Below are 22,707 nucleotides of genomic sequence, written 5' to 3'. Positions count from 1 at the left end.
ATCAGACCGCGCATAGACGTCCTTAATATACTGCAGCCATAATTACAAAATGAATGAAATGGATCTTTTGAGCAAGTTGAATGTATTTGACTCAGCGTTTCTAAATATAATTCCAGCTTTTCTTGCAATTCATAGGTTCAAAAGTGTGTGCTTTTAGTTGGGTTAGCGGTATATAAACTACTCCTATATAGCCTTCTGATCCAGAATATCACCTATAATGCGAGGGGGCTGAATACGGCACAACACCGTTTCATGTCACAGTCCATCTCACCCCTCCTTACATTTCCAACATTAACAACCAGAAATGCTCTCATATCACAGCAGATATTGTGTGTTGCGCTGCGTTTTTTTGCAAATGGGAGTTTTTTATACAACATTGATATGTTGTATAAAAAACAGCCACTTACGGTAATATTTACTTTACGATGTAAAACCTGCTCAAAATGAGGCGTCACCATGAGATTGTGCTGAGGTTTTACCTGTTTGAAAAATGTTTTTATGTTTCATCTTAAGCTGCGCTTCTCCCCCGCGGGGTTGCACTTAAATGAAATAAACTAATAGGCTCCCACTCAAGCAGTTCCCCCTGTGATATTACTGTGATTGCAACAGGACTACATTTAAACTTATGCACTGACCCGAGCCGCAATGTCCTCCCGCACCGTCTCCCTCTCTTTTGCTGCAGCAGCGGTGTAAACCTGCTTAAACTCTCCGTATGAGTGCATTAATATTTCCAATTCCAGTTGTAGCGTAGCCCTTCGCTTCCCCGTTGCCATGGTGACTCGTCGAATCAGGGCTCCATTGATGCTGTCTTTTTTTACTTGTGGTGCACGCGCTTAACTCCAGGTCAAACTACTCTGAGTTGATCAACCTAACGCAAATCTGCTGTTCTGAAACCGAAAACTCAGAGTTTCCTATCTCAGAGTAGATCAACTCAGAGTTCCGGGTTAGACTCAGAGTTTTTTGAACCTGCTTTGTGAAACAGGCCCCAGGTAATCACCTGTAATGTTACATTAGAGAGTGTCTGGGTTCTGGTGAGAATTATGCTGTGCAATATAATGTGTTGCTGAGAGCTAGATTTAAAAGATGTAGAAGGATGGAGAGGGTTAACATAGAGAGCCAAGAATGCTGTGCAGGTTGAAATAGGTTGACCTCTTCTGCCTCTACTTCTGTCCAGCTCAGATTCTATTTCTTCTTAAAGAAAAATCTGGGTGTATTGCAACTTGAGTCTTGTTGTTGTTGTTGTTGTTGTTGTTGTTGTTGTTGTTTTTGTTGTAGCCATCATTTTTATCAGTTCTAATAACACAGTGATGTCTGAGATGTAGGATTGTCTGACAACTTGTGTTTCTTGCTCCATCTTACCTCTTTTTGGTGATGTCACCACAAATATTTTCTTATTGTCATCCAATACGAAGAAACGATCAAAACCTGCAATGTGTTAGTTAATCTGTCAGTACTTTCAAACTTTTCAAGACTGACTGTGGCACACAGCTCCAAGCCCACTGGTTCCTACTGAAGACATAAATCTTTAAAGATAGCTCAAAAATATTTACTCTGTATTTTAAAGGCTCAGTGCTTACCTAGCTGGGCACTGTAGATTTTTAGCAAACATAACTCAAACAGCGGTAAAAAGTGCATTTGTCAGAGACTTGTTTCAGCCATGATTGTATCACAAGCGTGCTGAATTAAACATCTGAAAAAGACAAAACATTATTGTATAAAGTATATTAAAGTGCATCTTTAAAGTACTACATTAAAGTAAACATTATATAATAGTACTAATAATATGATATCCAAGCATGCAAATAAAGTACACATATTATATGTGTAATAAAAAACGACCATTTGAGATAAAGTACATGTATCTGAAGTGAACTAAAGTACAACTTAACTAATACTATACACATCAGTCAAATTAATTTTACATGTACACTTAATTACCACGAAAAGTATTTGTAATTTAATATACAACGTACTTTTTCAAAGTACACTAAAGTACAACTGCAAATGAATTAACATAAAAGTGAGTTGTTTTACTTAAAGTACACTTCTGATGTAGTAAAACTGTCCCAAATGTACTTTATTTGAGCATGTTGATAACCACAATAAAGAACTTGCACATTTGAATACAAGTATATGAAATCAGATTGTAATATACTTTTTTTGTTTTCTTGAACATATGCATGAAGAACAGCAGTACAGTTAAGAAAAAATAAGTATACTTTCCATAATTACACTAAGTAGTATATTTGCAATTTAGTATAGTTTTTAAAAGTACACTTACGTACAATTTACAATACACTTGAAATAAAGTACACCATTTATAAATTCCCTGACATATCATTTTAAGTATTGAAGTATTTGCATATTTATTTTTAGTACATTGAAGACATTAAAGCAAGTCTTACCTTTCTGGCATTCTTTAAATGCTCCTAATTATTGTATGGCACACTAAAATGTTTCTTTTACTAGGTTAAGTTAGGTTCCTTATTATTGTCCCCAATGGGATAATCGTTTTCACACAAGTCAGTTCTCTTTTCCATGGCAGCATACATTAAAAAAAAGGCACAACACATGGACATCATATACAGATAATACACCCTCTCCCCACAAATAACAGATTAACTCTCTTCCCACATATTCCCAGAACAACATTTAGACATATAGACAGCACATAGCCATGATCTACATATTTGTGCTTAGCGCTGTGATTGCTGAGGAAACAAAACTTCTTTTACATATACTTTAAAATGTTCTAGAGGTCTGGTAAAGAGGAATGAGCACAACAACCATTTTCATCCCTGCTCAATTTATGGAAATTCTCATTCTTACTCCCTTCACTCCCTCTACACTGATCCCACTCTACATTGGTTTTATGAAATTGGAATATCAGCCAAAGCAACCTGGCTGACACATGGACTTGTTAACACATGGACATACTCACCTAATATACATTTTTCTTGACAGCTTGCACACAGCCTTTCTAACAGCAGAGAACTGGGATGAAGTGTACACTCGCTGCTGTGTTTCGCTGGTGTAACATATGGCGTGTTTTGGTTAAGAAAAGGAGCTTTGAATGCCAGAGGGCGGTTTTAAGCCCATCTTCCTTGAAATTGAAAACTGAGTTTGGCTCAGGATTGGACAGTGGAGTGTGTTGATCTGTCTCTGGTCGCCACGGGAGACTGTGAATAATACATGGTTAAAAGCAGAGCACACCCGTTCTCATCTCTACGCTGATAAACAAACGTCTTCTATCTCTCTGTCTCTCTTACTTCTGCACTGCCCCGACATTTTTTTCTTAGTTAAAACCCTTAGTAATAGATATACTGTAGTTATGCTTTTTACAGTGACTGAAGGACTACAGTTATTTTCTGTGCATATACACTAATGCAGAAATCAATCTTCTCATTGTCTTTCCGCTCTCACACTTTAATGTTTGTGTTTTTGCTTTGGTTTGTGTGTGCGTGTGTGTGTGTGTGTGTGTGTGTGTGTGTGTGTGTGTGTGTGTGTGTGTGTGTGTGTGTGTGTGTGTGTGTGTGTGTGTGTGTGTGTGTGTGTGTGTGTGTGTGCGTGTGCATGTGTGCATGTGTGTGTGTGTGTGTGCCATGCACACTGGTAGCTTCTCTTCTTTCCATTTTCCCCTCCCTTGTTCAGGAAGTGGACTAATGGCATTTGAAAGGATGGGGGGAGTGGGAAAGAGGGAGGAGAGGATGGAGTTCCTTCCTGTGTGGTGTGTCATTTGTAGATCCTGTTGTACTGTGTGTGGCCCTGAGAGTCAGTGGTAACCATTTCATTCCCCACCATTGTGGGGATTATTTTCTAGTGCTATTCATTTATCAATTAATAGAGAAAATCATCGACACTGACAATCAATTATTACCTTTTGATCATTTGCTGCCATTAAATAACCAAAAACAGCTGGGCGCTGTAGTTTTCCACAAATGCTACTCAAACAGGGGTACATAGTGCAATTGTTGGGGACTATTATATAAAAAGTAATACCTAGATATCTATCTATTTCAATGCACATTTGGTTGTTAGTATTTCCTGCAGCAGGACAGTGTATGTGGGATTGATTCAAAGTAAACTGCAGTGCCCCTAATGACGGAATGTCACCCAGTTCAACAGTTTGGCTCATTTGTGTGCATCTAATAGCTGCAACAATGCTGGAAGGAGGTAACAGTGGGATTTGTTGACAGGAAAAAATATAGAATATCACCAGCCCTGTCCTTGAAGTCTACTTCCAGACACGTGTGCTAGAAAGAAATTGTTATTGGGTAGTACATGACTGCAAAAAAAGAGAGCGAGAGACAGCTGATTTGTGTGAGAAGCAAAGTATGCCTGTGAGAGACAGAGAGGTGGAGAGAGAGAGAACACAGACAGCCTTTTGGGATTCTACTCACGCATCTCTGAGTGTCTCCTGGTCTCTGAAGTATTGAATGAAAATGACTCCCCACCTTCACACACATACACACACACACACAGAATGCATGCGTTTGGTGCAGACATTAGCGAGGAACACAATCAGTAAACATATAGGGATGAAAGAGTTTGCGAGTTATCTCGTTAAGTATTACTGAGCCCATTGGTCTAATGGGATTAAGAAAGTCTGATTAGGTTGTAAAGTAGCAAACTGTGGTTTTCAATGTGATTTCATTGTCTGCAGTTCTGAACAACAGTTTTTAACATTTTCTACCTCACAGTGTGTTTTACTGTACATGTTTTCTCTTTTTTTTTTGTCCGAAATGAGTCAACTCTCATTTCAGAAATGATGCTTGATAAGATTAAAGCAATGTGGAGATACAGTATATCAGTATATCAAAGTAATAGTGGCTGAGGTCACTATTTGTTTAAGTCCTCACACATTTGAACCTGTGCTTGGACAACTTGACCTCAAATTCAGGCAAAGTCCTTTGGACAAAGACCTAAATATATATTCATCATACATTTCTTCTTTCTTTGTATATTTTTTGCAGGTATAGTTACTTATCTTAGTGATTCTTTATCACCTAAGGAAAATGTTGCACACAAATGCCTGCATACAATACCATGACCTAAGTCCAAATGGGAAAAAAGAGATTTTTACCAGTTTTTAAAACCCTGGATATCAGATTCTATTTTGGCCATAGACTGCATAAAATAAGTGCTCTGTTTTGAAGCCTTAAGTTTGGCTTTTGGGCCATCCCTATCTTTTTTTGTGTTTGTTTGTGACCATATTTGGACGAGCAGGCCAAGACAGTTGTCAGGTTTATAGCGCTTGCTTGGTTACATATATAAGTATGTACTGAATCTGTATATACTGGAGATCAAAATTAGAGAACAAATTATGAATACTTGATTTATTCTAAAAGACTGTTATTTTTTACTGTTCAGAATTTGATAGAATATCACCTGTGGCTACACCACTGCTGTACTAACATGTTTTTTAAAATAACTAAGGCACTTCAGCAAAAATCTTTATTTTGTTCAAAAAAACATAGAGCAAAATTAGAAAACAGTAACCATTGTGTCAGAAGAGAAGATTTAAACACTTTTTTCTCAGGGCTATAGGGTTCAAAAATGAATAGGAAGTGTAAAGGCTCTTGCTTTGAATGACTTCAGAACATCTGCGCCCACAGGACATCACTAGTTTCTCACACTGCTCTGGTTTAATCTTGGTCCATTCTTCTTGTAATCTCCTCCACAGTTCGGTATCTGTAGTGGGTTTCTTAGCCATTATTGTTGACAAGGATTTTACAGATATTCTCTATGGGGTATATGGCTGGACTCTGGGCTGGCCATTTCATTGTTTTAATATTCTTAGCTTCAAGGAACTCCTTTTCCCGTTTTGCAGTGTGACAGGGGGCATTGTCATGTATGAAAATTGCAGGCTGATTGGGAGACAATTGCAGTGAAGGTATTCAACCGGCAACCTGAGAGCTAAATTGCAGTACCTCAAACACCCACTTGAAGTGTTCTCCAAATGAGTCAGTCCCTGCATACCACAATGTTAAAGATGTTTTGAGTATAAATCAACATGTTTACAGCTTGGTACAAAAAAATGGTAAAGTATATAGCTCATTTCCCCCAAAATCCAGGGTATATCTGTACAAGAAGTGAATTTTTAACACCTGCTTACTGTTACCTTCTAGACAAGATTTTGGTATAATAACACACATTTTTATTTAATCAAGTATCTGGTATCATAAATACATGTCAGGTATTTCTAACAAACCCAACTGTTTAAAAATGAATTGGGAAATTATGATTTTAATAGTAGATAGACGAGCATGCATTTAGACCCGGCATTTACAGCGCTTCCACATTGGTTCACTTTTCAGAGCCACTTATTTCATGCAGCCTATAATTTTGGCAAATGCTTTTTTCAGCCACTGATCTCATTTAATCCCCTTTACCCCTTTTTTGGGGATATTTTGTCAATGTGGACAATATACATTCAGTGTTGTTGTTGTGCACTGTACTATCTTGTTGTGTATATCTGGTATACTGTAGCGCTCTTTTGGAGGGGGGTGGAATAATGTGAATCATTTTATGCAACATATGAGTTGGCCTGGATACGCAGGTATTTTCATCTGAGGGGGCAGGGGCCGTTCCACTGCCTCAGGTTTCATCACAAACACCTTTTGGTTACAACACCAGTGACAAATGTAAGGATCACAGTACAGAACTAGCCACAAAGAGCAGATCATTGAACACTTTGGTGACTCATGAAATCAAAAGGCTTAGTTTAATGTATGCTCAATGGACAGACGGATGAATTAATTGTCTTGTTTCCAGATTGTTCTTAAATCGTTCTCTCTTGGATCAACAAATATAAGTATAACCAGCAGACACTGTGAAGTAGACAGAAGGGACAGGAGTGGGAGCCACTCACTGTGCAGTAATCCACTCATACATACATACCTGGACACTTTTCTTCTATTTTTGTGCAATTACTTAATCCACCACAATAACTGTGCAATAACTTAATCCACCACTTCAGTGCAATTATCTAATCTTACTGCTTATTACTGCCATATAGTCATACAAAACAATTTCCCCCTGGGATTATTAAAGTGTTTCAGATTCTGATTCTGATCATATACTTTATCTTATACGTTTCTCTACACTTAACTTATCTGGTTTCATTTTCCGTGAATTTTACCTGTATTCTTACATCTATATGTAAATAAGAGTTTATTGTTTTACTCTGTATATATATTTAGCTAAGAGTTATTGTTTATCTTATACTGCATATAGTAGATGATATTATACCTTTTTTGTAAGCTGCTGGAAATTCAATTTCCCTGTGGGAGTCATCCCAAAGGGATCAATAAAGAGAAGTCTAAGTCTAAGTCTCTATGTCCAAGTCCAAGACACAGATTCAAGGGAGAAGGAGCAAAACTCGGAAACAGAAAGGCAAAGAGAGTTGAGCTGGTATAAAAAAAAGCAGTCAGATCATTTGGAGTGGTTTGGAATTTGGGTAGGATGATCCTTAACCTGCTTAAAAGGACATTTTATCAAATGATACTGAACAACAAAAGTAAGCTTTTATTTACCAGTTAGTCATTGGTGAATTTGTGAGATAATCTGGGCCACTTAATCAGACTTACAATTTGTTCTCAAATTGAATCAGCAGTCAACTCCATTATCAAGTCGGTAAATATTATCAGCGGTACTTGACTGTGTCGAAAATGTACAAAGACCCACTACACAAGACACAATTATGCGTGCTATGATACAGTGTGTGAATGTGTAAAGCCAGCTCAATATCACATTGTCCCTCTCACTCTGCCTTTGTCAGAAAAGTGTAAACACTGATGTGTGAGAAGTGTAAATGATGGACTCATTAACAGTGTGTAACAGTGTGTAACAGTGTGTTACAGTGTGAGCGTGCTTGATGTTTACAAAGGTTAAGTGCTGGAATATGTTGAGCTTGGCTGTGAATCAGTATTTAAACTGAACTGGCTAACAGAAGTCATTGAGCCTTTTACAGTACAGTATAATAATGACAGCCGACAGTAAACATTAACGTTGGTCACTACACTATTGTAGCTTACTCCGGCTAATTGCACCGAACTGATGTGGTCAAATTACATTAGGTTAAGCCCTGCAGTCTCATATAATTATCAACATCCATGAGTGGCTTAGTTCTTGAAAGGCGGAGGTTCAATAAAGTTCTTGGCACATTAGCATGTTTAATCAAACTGTTGTTGAAAGTAACAGTCGTTAACAATGGAATAAACATTGTTGCTTAAATAACTCTCTCTCACCATCCACTAGTCGGCAGATAAAGGTAATTAGTGATCTGTTAATAACAGAAAAAATGCTAAAAGGGGCGAGAGTTAATCAAAACTTCTAATTTACATTCTTTGTCCTCGGCGGGATGATAAAAGGCACCCTAAGAGAACTCTGCTCTCTCTACTGTTTTTTTTGTTTTGTATATATTATTATTGTTGTAGTATATTTTGCATATTTTGTTGAATTTATTATTATTGTTTATTGTTTATAGCACTATATATATACACTATGTATATATTGGATTCTATTTATGTTATGTACAAAGTTTTTATTTGCTGACCCACTACTGCTGTTACAAAATAATTTCCCAGTCTGGGATCATTAAAGTAATTCTATTCTATTCTAAAGGATTTTTTAGCATTACATAGTACCTTTTAGATATTAGTGTGCATATTGTTACTGTTACATGCAGATAGCTATGGCTCCTATGAATGTTGATTCCAAAATCTTACTGAAACAGTGGAGACCTAAAGGAATAGTTTGACATTTTGGGAAGCTATGCTTATTCTCTCTCTAGCCGAGAGTTAGATGCGAACATTGAAGCAGCTAACCTGGTTCTGCTGGTAAATGGTAAACAGACTTGTACTTACATAGCACCATTCTTGTCTTCTGACTACTCAAGGCACTTTTTTACTACTTGTCACATTCACAGAAATTTGGGGTTCAGTGTCTTTCCGCCAATCTTCCAAATGGAGGACGTCCCGCTCTACCTCAGAGCCACTGAGGCCAATATAATCTCTGTAACAGCAAAATGTGTTATTACACCTTGATTTTTGCACAGATTAAACAAACAAGAAAACAACGTGTTAATAAGCGAGCTCCTATTGAGGCCATTATTTGGAGGGGGGGGGGGGGGGGGGGGGTTGGGTGTCTGATAAAGCATGATTAATAATGTGGGGGGGGGGGCAAACAAATATTAGCCATAGAGGCCCCTGACCACCTTAATCCGCCACTGTTTACGGGGACTGGTTAGGCAGACCCTGCTAGCTTCCTGCAAGCCCTGCAAGTTTCCTACAGTTTCCAGTCTTTAAGCTAAGATAACCGAGTGATGGTGGTAGCTTCATATTAACTGTACAAACATGAGGGTGGTATAAATCTTTTCATCAGAAAGAAAAAGAGCTTATTTCTTCTGCACAAATTTTACACAAGCATCACTATGCAAACCGTGTGACTCGTCCAACTTTGTGATGTCTTAAGAACCAACCAAGATTCACAGCCTAAGAGGCTTTGTGAATCCTTCTCAGTTGGTTTCATTCCGATTTTCTAATGTCATTTGAGTCAATCTGATTTGTCATAATCAAGAGAGACTGTCAGCACCAAAGGAGTTAGTGTTGTTGCCTGTGTTGCTTTGTTTTTCCGTAGATGGAGGGTGGTGCTGGTTTTGGGGCAGATACATCCTGCCGTGTTTTTTTTTTCTTTTCTTTTCTTTTTTCTTGTTGCTGTATTTGGAAAAATGCTGCTTTGTCAGCAGGTCAGGTAGATTTTTTTCCCTCCCCCAATTCTCCTTTTTCCCCACACAAACAAATGTGCACACACACATGCACACTCATAATCTCTGCTTTGTCCTCTTTTCTCCCCCCTCTCTGTGCGCGAAGCCACACTCAGCACACCTATAGGCTGCCAGGTAGTAAAGGCATTCTGGGTAATCCAGGGTGCTAGAAGGAGGAATGACAGAAAATCACAAAACACACTTGATGCTTTGCATGATGTGGTACACTCACACAATAATGCACACACAAACAAACCATATCCAGTCTCCCACCGCTGAACCATAGAGATACAATATGCGTGTCCATCTGTACATTCATCTGCTGAGACAAATACAAGCTCTGTTTGTGGCAGGATATAAAATCAAAAAGCTGCACGGCATCCTGTTCCCTGTTGCCAAACATCAACGATCTGGAGATACGAAGGAGAATGTGGGAGGGCGAGGGAATAGCGAGGGTGGTGAGTTGGAGCAGAGGAGGATACATGAGTGTCGTCAGTCCGCTTTTATCTCAGCTCTGATTAAAACTTGTTCCTGTCTGACCTAAAAATTCAGCTGGCGGAAACTTCAGAGACTGTGGGTGAATTTCACCGGAACTCCTTGCACTCAGCCGATGCCTTCAGAGAGGGAGAGAAAGCGAGAGGGGAGATCAGAGAAATAGGACAGAGAGTGGGCAGATACTGGAAAAAATACACACACACAGACACAGACAGGCTGGCTTTATATGCTCACTGTTCACACATCATCATATATATGGATGTACACGCTCCCACGCTGCATGTTGTCTGGTCTGTAGACTTGATGAGGAGGAGGCCAGTGCTGGGTGGTAACTCTGGGTTAGTTTAGTAGTACAATGCCACAGGAAGCAGACAGAGGCTGTGCTGAAATGTGCCAGCGCCGCCCGTCTGGGAGAAGCACAACAAAATAACACAAGGTATAAAAATAAACCTGAGGCAGCATGGCAGGGAATCTGCAGAAACAGGAAATATCCCACTGAGGGAGCGACGGCGAGTGTAACATAGGGGAAGACCCTTGTATTGTTTCATTGGTGGCATGTTTAGAAGAGGAGCTGCATTGTACTGTACGCATTGACTGAGCAACAGCAGCAGAAAGTGTATACATATCCTGGAAATGGCTATTTTAACTTTAAGTGCATATTAGGAAAATTGAAGTATCACAACTAAAATGCTAGTACTCATAATGCAGAATAAATACCTGTGTAAGTGTTACACAATTATTAGTCTCGTATTGCCAAACCCATCTCCACGGTGCTGTGGAGTATGGTCTGGCTTCTCTGTTTAGGGATAGGAGGAAGAAATGCTCTGGCTAGTTCGTATTTCATCATACCAATGACAGTTAGGGCTCAACTATGAATTTGATTTGATTTAACCTTGATCAATCAACATATTGTAAAGATAATGAAGATAGAAAAAATAATATTCAAATAAAAACAAAACAGATAAATCATTTAGATTCCATCAAAGAACAAAAACAACATGCATTGGATAAGGAGCAGGCAGAAGCATAGTGCTTATATAGTCCTGCCCCAACTTTACAATATCATTTTATTACAGAATAAAATGGAGAAATCTATACTGCATGTATTTAGAATGCATACTAAAATGCAGGTCATACAACAACATACTGTGCAATAATGCACTCTGACTAAATTGTAAAAGAATATATTCAGGTTTCCTTCTTTTCTGTATTGGTCAAATATTGTTTTCTTGTAAAGAAATAAATTAAATAGTAAAAATATTTATTAGTTAGTCAGTCTTGTCCCACTTTACCCGCATGTGAAAACAAAATGCTTCTGTCACAATCTCACTGTCAGTGCTAAGTATTTCAACAAGTCGACAGGTTAACGTTTTTCATTCTGTGCCAAAGCTTAATTATTAGTTAGCAAGAAAGCTACCGCTTGTTGGTAAAAGGCCACAATCACATTATGATGGTGGATAGGTACATAAAATAATTAATAATAGGCTAAATTTGAGCATTACATTTTTTAATATAATTTGAATATGAATAATTATAAGGAATTAAATCTGAATAGGATTATAACGGAAGATTCACACCACTACTAAAAAAAAATCATCTTGGGCAGATGGTCAAATATCAGGCAGTGTCCCAGCACTGTGCATCTGGTGAGCCAGATTACACCAATAAATATATTGTATATAATACATTATTTGATCATTTATACTGCATTGATGTATAAGTACTATTTCACTGTTTGTCGAGTTGCAGCTGATTTCTAACTATTTTTATATCCTGTTGGGTAGTTTAATATCGAACAGTGCATCGTATTTTATAAAATCGTCATCATATATAATCTTAATCTGCAAAATAAATCAGTTTTAGTGGAGTGAAATCTGCAATATATACCCTTTTAAGTGCAGTGGAAGTAATAGAGTTATGAAGAAATACCTCAAATGTGAACTTAAGTACAGTACTTGACTACATGTATTTAGTTACTTTCCACCACTGCTGAAAAAAGAGGTGTTGAGTATCTGCAGACTGGTTTGAGTTGTGAGTTTAACTCTTTACTCTTTACTTTCCTTGTGTGCATCTTTCAGAGTGCTGCAGCAGCTCCCAGCCCTGTGCTTGGGAACCTTCCTCCAGGAGAGGGCATGCCAGTGGGGCCAGTCCCTCCAGGATTCTTTCAGGTATATGGTGTTCACACACAACTCTCTCATTCATACATAACTGTATGCGTTAACGTACAGTACCTTTGTGTATAATCTGCATAAATCTGTGTGTGAGGACACCACTGTGTGTCTCTCAAAACGGAGTGAAAAGAGTCTGACAGGAGAAATAAATGTCTCGCAAGCAAAAACTCACACATCCAGCTTCGCCCCAGATTCTCTGTGTTCTCCATCAGAAGGACTCTGCCAGTTGTACATTGACTAACCGTCATTATCAGTCAAACTCAGACGCTTGCATCTGACAGACAGATCAATATCCCTCATAGGCATTTCTCAGCTCGGCTTTAAAAAACTCCAAACTTCCTTTTCCATCTCCCTCTGAAGATCAATTGTGCTTTGAAGACAAGATCTGGTCAAGACCTACCGGTTAAAGAAATGCAATAATTACCATATTGCAAACTGGTCATTCAGGTTCCATAAAATAATAGAGAATAAATCTGCATGCACAGCTGAATATTGTGATTTTTATTAGCACGATCAATGCAGATCACAGTCAATGCACAGTCAATGCACAGTCAATGCACAGTCATGGCGCAAATATACATCTACATATCTCAACATCATTTATTTATTTATTCATTCAATCAGTTTATTAATTTAACAATAATGATAATCAGTTGTGTGCATTGTATTTGCATGTATGAAAACAAGATTGTAAATTATTACAGTACTTCAATAGTTTTTTTTTTGATGGATCTTCAGCACAGCTGGGAGAAGAGAAGAAAACCCTGATCAAAACCAGTAAACTATTGCTCTCTAGTGGCACGTTATTGTATTGCTTCTCCAGCACTGCAGACTGCCTTTTCTGACCACAGTGGCATCAGTTCAGCAGACATAGCAATAGCATTGCTACTGTCTGTGGTGAGGACAAGTTGAAACCCACTCAAAGCTGCAAAAGAGCTTCTCGCACATGCTGCCAAACTGCACACAGTTAACACATACGCTGACATCATTATTATTAACCAACCTCATCTTTTATTCTCTCTTTTCCCATAAATCCAATCCAATGAAAGTGCGGTTGGCTTCCTGAGTCTGCTGTCATGGAACTGTTGTTAAAGGAAAATGTGCCCAGACCTCAACAGAGGATATAGGCAGTAGTTGTGGTTGGTTTCCTGTTTTGGAGAGAAAAAAAAACAAACTTCCTGTAGTGGTGCTCCATACACCACTTTGTATGTACACCACTTTTGTTTCTGTGAAAGGGCGTATATTTGTCATCTGGCGTGTCAACCCAAGACTGTATAGTTTGTATAGTAACTGTATTTATTTCAGTTAAATCAATGAATACAAACTATGTAGACACTGTATACATTTCCCTTTAAAATCTCCTGTCTTAAGTAATGTTTGTTACAGACATGGAAGAATCTCATCGCTACAACTTTGTGACACAGCAGCCCGAAATGTTTGTCAAGCATGTGATAGATTACATGCACAGTATTTATAAACCAGAGTGATTCGACCTGCATTTGTGCTGTTTTTTTTTTTCCCAGCCATTTATGTCACCTCGATACCCTGGAGGACCCAGACCACCTCTCAGATTACCCAATCAGGTAAAAGCCACACTGACACCTGCAGGCAGCAGACAGTACTGTGGATAGTAGAAAGTGTTTCACTGTGATGATAATTGTTGTGATGGATCGTCTTCCCTGTGCAGGGACTTGGAGTCCCAGGTAGCCAGCCAATGTTACCCAGTGGAATGGACCCCACAAGACAGCAAGGTATGCATAGACTGGTGGCTCTCATTGTTTTTACAGAGAACCGGGGGACTCCTCCAGTTGTGTATGTTTGGTATCGTTGGAAATAGCCTATTTTTTAACACTTCCATTGTCTTAGTTATGTGAAAGATCAACGAAAGAGAAAAACATTAGAAATATATTAGACTTGTGTTACACATATTTGCAATTTCTAAACACATAATAACAATGAAACAAATCAAATGAATCAGTTTAATTAGCTGCAAGTAGCACTGCACCTAAACAAAAGATAATAATATAAATATGGTAGATCAAGAGAAAATGGCTAATTTGAAGTGGATTTCAGAACACGCACACACACACACACACATTTCATATGTACCAAAATGTGTGCCATCTAGTAGATTTTGAGATTTTTTTTGAAAATCACCAATATCCACATTATAGGGGCACCAGAGAAATGGATCATGGATAACTGTACGATATTTCATGGAAATCCTTCCAGTAGTCTTCAAGACATTTCACCAAAAAAACAAGACTGTCTTAAGGAACAATCAGGGGTCAACAAAATGCGCAGGATTCATTCTGGGGGGCAGGACCCAAAATATTATGGGAATCCATCAAATAATTGTTGAGATATTTCAGTCTGGACCAAAGCTGTAAGTTAGCTCATAGCACGCTTGCATGGCTAAAAAAAAAAAAAACTCATTAAAGAGCCACTCTGTTACATTTGGCTGACAAAGTAAAAGTAATCTCTGGAGTGGAGACCACACAGCTTGCTCTCAGAAGAGGTTTTAATAACTTTTCATGTTTATGTAGCTAGTTAAGTCATGTGTTTGAGGGCATTGGCAATTGTGAGACGGAGGCGTTAATTGCTACTTTAGTCCCTTAATGGGATTTGTTGATAGTAATAAAAAGAGCTCTTCTTATCTTTTAAGTACAGCCCATTTACACAAACTACTCACTCAACACATAAATTATGCATTTGTAGAAAGACTCCCAATGTTCAGATACAGTTAAAGTCTAAATTAGAATGAGGAAGTTGTGTAACTGAAGCTGAAATTGTAAATGTTTTATGATGATCTGTACGGGAGGTCTCAGAAATGCATGTCCTCTTGGCAATTTGAAACACTGCCGTGTCAAACAAAAGTACATAACATGAATATGCTTGTTTAAAGAGAGTTGTTCATGATAACAGATGAGATCAGGCTACATGTAATTGAATAACCATTCCACTTCTTCCATCTTAGGCAACCAGGGTACACATGACCAAAAATGTGCCGACTAAATCATAGAAAACACCCCCCAATCTTACCCAGATACACTGGCCTGGAACAAATTCATGTCTGGTTGTTTGAATGGTTTTCTTTGTTTTTCAGTACATCCAAATATGGGAGGACCAATGCAGCGGATGACTCCACCCAGAGGCATGGTACCGCTAGGGCCCCAGGTATGCGGCCAGGTGATTTACAAAGCATTGGTTCTGATAGTTACTCTCTTGTGACGTAACTGAGGAGGTTTCGTGTCTTCTTTTTTTAGGGCTATGGAGGTGGGATGAGACCACCACTGAATGCCCTGGTTGGTCCTGGGATGCCTGGCATGAACATGTAAGTTAACATAATGTACTCTTCACACACACACACACACACACACAATGCCAACGGCCTCCCTACATTTCCCTCACTCAGAGGAACAATATTATCTGCAAATGACCTTAATCTCTTACCTTAATCTCTTAATATTAACCTTTTTTGCTTTTTGTAGCTTTTAATAACAACTTTACTGTATTTTCTCAGGCCTGTAAGTGGAGCGAAGAGCCAGCTTTCCTCTATTTTACATTGTTTTTTCTTTTCTTTTTTTCTTTTTTTACTTCTTGTTCCCATCACCTCTCTCTGGCAACAGACGAGCTTGTTGTTGCCAACTCTCCCCAAATAAATTGGAAACAAAGAAGCTTGCCAAAAGCTGAAGACTAAAGTGTATAATTGTGTGTGTTGCAGGGGACCTGGTGGGGGTAGACCCTGGCCAAATCCTCCAAACTCCAATTCAGTAAGTGCTCAGTAACAAACACCTCCAACAGAATGTTTAACAGTTATTTCATTTCTTTTATGTTTTCCCCTTTGTATTTTTTGCAGACAGCTTACTCTTCTGCATCTCCAGGAAGTTATGTGGTACGTTTTGAGTTAAAACTGTCAATGTTCACTAGCTGTACGGGCTGGAATTATCCGTTCATTATAAATGAATCTTATGGAAACCAAAAACTGTGATTTCAGGGTCCTCCAGGAGGAGGGGGGCCACCGGGGACCCCAATAATGCCAAGTCCAGCAGGTAAGCTCTGTGTATTCACGTGTGTGTGTCTGTTTGTATGTGTTTATACATACCGTATCTTTATGCTATTTTATCCTCTTATTGTTTCTCTGTTTGTTATGTCAGATTCAACCAACTCTGGTGACAACATGTACACTATCATAAACACAGTCCCTCCGGGTGGAAACCGACCAAATGTGAGACTTTTCTCGTTGTGTGTGTGTAATAGTTTTCTGATGTCAATAAAAAGAGTAATGTTTTTTTTTTTTTTGCATTTTGTTGTTGTGTTAATGGTAGTTTTGTTAACGGCACGTCATTGTCTCCATATATATGTTCTCTGCAGTTCCCTATGGGTGCAGGAAGTGACGGTCCATTAGGAGGAATGGCTGGAATGGAGCCCCATCACATGAATGGATCGTTAGGTACACAACCAAGTAGCTTGTACAGTATGTGCTGCATTGACACTAAATCTTTGATTATAGTTTTTTCCCTAAGTTGTCAAATAATTTAAGCAAAAATAGCATTCATTTGCTTAATGTGATTTGTGCTCATACCTGTTTTCCCTATCTCAGGGTCCGGTGATATGGACAGTCTCCCCAAGGTAACGGAAGATATTTATCTACTTTGAAAACTGATTATTGTTGCTGTAATTACATACAATCACCAATAAACTGTGTTTTAAATCATTTATGTACAGAACTCTCCTGGTAACCTAAGTATGAGCAACCAACCCGGGACCCCCAGGGAGGATGGAGAGATGGGAGGGAACTTCCTTAACCCCTTTCAGAATGAAAGTGTAAGTCAATTGTGATTTACAGTATGTGAAGGTTAGAGGGATATTAGGTCGCTGGTGCTCAAAACTCCATAACACAACTGTTCAATTAGAGCAATTCTTACCTTTCTTGCATTAGAGCGGTTAGTGGAACCTTCTACTAGTACATTTGGGGGGAATGGATTCACTGGTAGGAGGTTCACTTTCACAGGCATTCCAGTGCACTTTGCCTAGTTGGAAGGTCTGAAACTTCGGACTTCCCATGGCACTCGAACGCCGCATGAGCAAGCAAGTGAAACAGAGCAACAGATGACCGGCAGGAGGCTCGGCAGATAATTTTATTTGGACCACATAAAATGATTGGTCAGACTTTTATTGGAAATATATGAGAATTGAATATTGTTTCAACACTTGGTGGATTTCTTTTACATTTTAGTGTGCTATACTCTTATTAGGAGCATTTTAAGATAAAAATGCCAGAAGGGAAGGGGACAATAGCCCATCCTGATCTTGTGAGCTCCATTGTATTTTACTTTGCGTTACACAAACGACAAATATCCTTTACCGACATGTTGTTTACTTTCTGAGCTTTTACCCGACGCTGTTAGTACGTCATACGCTTTGTTGATCTGATTGGTTGATTTGGTCTGTATGTTGGTGATAAACAGATGGTTTATCCAATTAGCCACCAGTATTTTCGCCCTTTCCCAAAAGATCTCCAAACGAGAGTTCCCAGATGGATATGCTGAGCAAATGAGAATCAATCCATCTGGCGGAGTCAGGTTAATGTGACAAGGGACGTTCAGGGGGAGGTAGCAGTTCAACAGTAGATGCCACATACAACTGGTGTACATCAACTGAAAGCTGGGAACCTGAAGATTAATTTGAGAACTCAGAACCTTGTGTAAATGTTTTCCCGTCATACATCTGTAATAGAAAGGTATTCATTAAAATAAATTGTGAAAGTGTATAGGGGCTTAGAACATTATGATTACGATGTACTAATGCACTTATGAAGGCCAGTCTTATGCTCACTTGTGCCATTTTTTGCCTCGCAAGAATTGATAAAAATTATTAGAAGTACATGTCCAAATCCAAAACACCCAGACCTTGAGGGACAACTTTGATAATTTCATGCTTTGTACTGATATTTGGAGATTTCAGCAAAAATTGAATTTCTCCGCAGTTGGATGGCAAGCACTTCCGTTCTGTACACTTCTCAAAAAGAGGCCCGCTGGTCAAGGAGTTAAATTAAAAATGGATTCAAAAAATGTTTTGATTTCTAATTCAGGATACTGGTCTATAACAGTTATAACATTCACATTCACTTATCTCCCCTCTCATCTCTGCAGTATTCTCCAAATATGACGATGAGCGTGTGAAGGCTCTGGAAGCAGGTTTTGGTTCAGTCACTCTTTGAGCCAGCGTGGATCGGCGAAAAGCAGAGAGACAGGATGTGATGTCATCTAGGCCATTGACTCTTCCTCCACCACCACCTGCCTAGTCAGGACAGTTGCCCAAGTCTCCGTCCTCATACTGCCCCCCTTCCCTCCATTGTTTATGTCCACGTCTCTTCTCTCCTGTTTCTCCTCCCGTTCTAAGTGGTGACTCTGCTTCATTCATCAGTTCTTCCTCTGCAACCATGAGACTGTACAAAGGAACCAAATTGAAACAACCTGGAGGAGAACTCTTTGTATATTTGCATACAGTGTGTATGAAACTGTGCACACAATTCAGTCACAGACAGATGTGTCTGCCTTTTGCATCATATCATGCCCCCCCCCCCCCCCCCCCACACACACACACACACACACACACACACACACACACACAAAACGGTCAGTATCCTATTAATGCTCAAGGTTTTAATTTCAAGGATTTAAAGAGATATAAAAACATTTTGATTGATGGTCAAATTGAATCCAACTGGTTGTCACATGGTGCATATTTTTCCTTCTTTTGACAAATTGAGAGACATCGCGATCATATTACAACAAGGTTTATTTGAGGCTTGTGCAGATGTTTGTCTTTTCAACTTTTGTGGTTTTCTAAATCTTTAAGATCACTAACATTGTGTTTTCTGTTTATTATTAGGGGCTGTTTTTTTGTATTTCCATTCCCAAACTCCACAAATGTTGGAAATGTGAGATATCTTCAAAGTCGGCTCTGTCATCCTGATTTGCAGAAAGGTTTCAACTCTGCGTTTTGAATTTGAAGTTGTATCAAATGGTTTTCAAGGGAAAATTAGTCTTGTTTAAGGCTTAAAGCAAGACTATGCAACTTTTGTTAAACCGCACTAATGCTCATACCAAACCAAGTTTGTAGAAACTAGGGTTGTAAGAAAATATTCTCAAAATCACTATCAATTTTTAATTAATAGTAAACATGCAGAGATGTGTGGTAGACACTATTATATAGACACTTTTGTGTTGTTTATACCCCCGACCGCTAGAAAACAGTGTTGTAATGTAGCCTCAGCCATTTGACTCTTCCACTACAGTGTAACAACGTATGCTGATGGGGGTGTGTTCTTCATACTATGAATTTTCCTTAAATTAGATTTTAAAAAACGCAATAAAGCGCCTTGCTTACAATTAGAGATGTTTTGATACCATTATTTTCCTTCCCGATACCGATTCCATTACTTGAACTTGCGGCCACCATCCACTACCAATCAAATACATTAAAAAAGATACATATATATAATTTGTTTTTAACATCTGTTTGGATGTGATATTTAATTAATGCTATCATTATTGTATGGCCTGGCTCAGTTATACAGAGAATGAATCCTACAGAACTTTGTTTTATGATCTAGTTTCACAGTCAGTCATAACAGAAAAAGAACATAAATAAACTACTTTTAAATAGATTTTTTTTTTTTTTGGTGGGGCTAAATTACGCAGTATCAGATCGTTGCATAGACTTGCATACTCACCATTACCAATAGCAGCATTTTAGGCAGTGTCAGAGGAATTTATAAAAATGGTACTGGTATCGTAACAACTCTACTTACAACATTGCAATATACTGAACCCTAACCCCTGTATCATGTTGATACATATCGTATCACCAGATTCCAATACACAGCCCCCGTAGAAAAAAAATCCCTGAGTGTACTGAGTTGAGCAATGGTAAATTTTAGTACTAAGGGGAAGAATGTGTCACTTCTTTTTTCAAAAGTTACATAGTCTTGCTTTCAATCTTATCAGAGCCGTCACAAAGCTGACTGCTAAGAGAGCAGTAACGACAACACTGGGGAAGGTTTGCACAAAGGTTGATGACCAATGGTACGGATTAAAGCGATAAACCTTTGCTGCCTATCAAACTGTTTGAACTGATTTTACATTTTTTTTGACTGTACAAACACGGGCAAAGTTCAAAATGGAGAGAGAAAAAGATATCTGAGGTATTTGGGTTTTTTTTTTACTGAGGCCTCTCTCCTGTTTAGTTCTTTGGACTGTTGTACAAATGATTTTTCAGTTTGCATCCTAGAGTCACAGTTTCAAAATGAATACAATGGCCCGCATTCTCTGGACACAAAATATTAAAAAAGAGAGAGAGAGCAATCAAAGACAGGTGACTAGTATGAGGGGTAAACTAGTTTACCCCTCATACAAGCTTATAAAGTAATTTGTACTTTATTGCCATCCCGATAAACTGTGATTTCGTTGTGTTGTGAAAGGTCGGTTGGTACAGAAAGCTAAAACAAGCTTTTTTTTAATCAGTTTTAAACTTGTTTCACTGCCCAAGATGTGTTATCATCATGTACAAAGGTCGATGTGCCTGTGGACATTCTCCTCTCCCCTCCCTTACTGCAAAGTGTACAGCTCACAAATGTAGCTCCTCTGTCTTGTATGTGTATTTGATATTATTATTATTTAAAGAAAAATCCGGAGAGAATTATTGCAAAACGGGGGGATGGACTGATGATGCACCATCACAACAGAACAGAGATATTTTATTTTGTTTTTGTGTTAGACTGAAGCCATAAGTGGGATTTGCATTTGTAAATTGGATCATGTTTGCTGTTTCGTGGCAGTATGTGGGACTCCATTTGTGATGTGTTAATTTTCTCTTTTTTATTCTTGTATTATGTTTTTGTAAATACACAGAGAAGTATTTCATGGGTTTTGAATATGCTAGTATAAAGCTTCTCTTCCCTTAGTCAAAGTGTCAGCTCTTTATTTGTGAGTACAATCACTTCAGGGTGTATTTGAGTGTTTGTAGGCAAGGTAATGTTATCACCAATCATGTCTCTGTAATGTATAGCAGAGCAGTTTCTACAGTGTGACAACACATAAGAACAATAACTCACTGTGATCTGCTCAGTTCTATTCTAGTTGGGGACATATAAGATCCCACGCTCATTACCACCACTGAGGTGCTTTTAGCAAGGAATCTAGACAGCTTCGAAGTGTGAGCTGCGTGGGGATGAATAGGTTGCTCCTGCAAAAAAATTGCCTGGTTCTCAGCAAAGTTTACATAGATAAATGACATTTTTTTCAGGTCCCATATTGTTAAAAAGTGACCCTTATCTTTTCTTTAATAAAGATCTAGTTACGGTGCTATATAGATACTGTGAGATTATGAAAATGCTCAATCCACAGAGAAATGCACACAGGTATTCAGAAACTGTCAGGACTTCTGTACGGTCTTGCTGTCACAACTATACTACATATATAGGAAGTGTTGCTACAGCGCTGTTACAGTCATGTCCTTGCTACAATGACGGTGCAAGCTGAAGGTGCAGAGATGCAAAGAGCTGCACAGATGCAAAGACTCAGAAACACTGACCAATCACAGCAGACTTTTTCAGGAGGGAAAAATTTTCATAATATGGAACCTCTCAAAGAACTGAAAACAGGAGGTGCTTAAAAGAAGCATTAAAGGAAGGCAGAGTTAGATGAGAAGATGATTACTAATCTAATACCATTCCATTAAAAATGTATTAACGAGTCTTAGAGGTGACATACAGATTTTTTCTTCTTTTGAACAGAACCACACTGGTCCCTGTCTCCAGTGTTTGTGCTAATAAGCTAACCGGCTGCTGGCTAGCTTCATATTTAGCATACATAAGTGGCATCAGTCTTCTCGACTAACTCTGCCACAAGCAAAATCAAACTACCCCTTAAGTAAAATATGTAGTCTATTCAGGATGACAGCACCCTCCCGGAGCCAAGCACTTGTTGCCCCGTGTTTTACAGACGCATTATTATTGACAAAGCACAAATCACAGTAGTTACGGGAATCAGGGCAGTAACATCCTTTTCACAAATTGATTTACGCTGTGGCTGGAACCCAGTATAAGATGGTGTAAGATTAAACATGTGTCAGCTTTCAAGGTGCACTCAGTGATATAAGAGCCTGTAGCCTAGTTGTAATGTAGTTGTCACCTTATTATACCCAGCAGCACAAATGGTTTCAGAAAGAAAGAATGTGGCAGCTTGAGTAAACAGCACTGCTATTGTT

At 38.6% G+C, this 22,707-nt stretch overlaps 1 protein-coding gene across 1 annotated transcript in view; it reads left to right on the top strand.

The window, feature by feature from the left end:
- ssbp2a (single stranded DNA binding protein 2a) overlaps window positions 1–18,985 on the top strand; it is a 58,985-nt gene extending 40,000 nt beyond the window's left edge. The window contains exons 5-17 of the mRNA XM_083912971.1: window positions 12,340–12,429; window positions 13,956–14,015; window positions 14,120–14,183; window positions 15,539–15,609; window positions 15,699–15,766; window positions 16,157–16,205; window positions 16,292–16,327; window positions 16,430–16,484; window positions 16,590–16,660; window positions 16,807–16,885; window positions 17,036–17,064; window positions 17,161–17,259; window positions 18,588–18,985. Of these exons, the coding sequence (XP_083769097.1) occupies window positions 12,340–12,429; window positions 13,956–14,015; window positions 14,120–14,183; window positions 15,539–15,609; window positions 15,699–15,766; window positions 16,157–16,205; window positions 16,292–16,327; window positions 16,430–16,484; window positions 16,590–16,660; window positions 16,807–16,885; window positions 17,036–17,064; window positions 17,161–17,259; window positions 18,588–18,617 (801 nt within the window). The 3' untranslated portion in view covers window positions 18,618–18,985. The remainder of the gene's footprint in view (window positions 1–12,339; window positions 12,430–13,955; window positions 14,016–14,119; window positions 14,184–15,538; window positions 15,610–15,698; window positions 15,767–16,156; window positions 16,206–16,291; window positions 16,328–16,429; window positions 16,485–16,589; window positions 16,661–16,806; window positions 16,886–17,035; window positions 17,065–17,160; window positions 17,260–18,587) is intronic.
- The last annotated feature ends 3,722 nt before the right edge of the window (window positions 18,986–22,707 follow it).

The sequence above is a fragment of the Echiichthys vipera genome (genome assembly GCF_963691815.1).
Source record: "Echiichthys vipera genome assembly, chromosome: 4".
Lineage (NCBI taxonomy): Eukaryota > Metazoa > Chordata > Actinopteri > Perciformes > Trachinidae > Echiichthys > Echiichthys vipera.
Note: the sequence above shows the minus strand (reverse complement) of the source record. Positions and strands in the feature narration are given on the sequence as shown.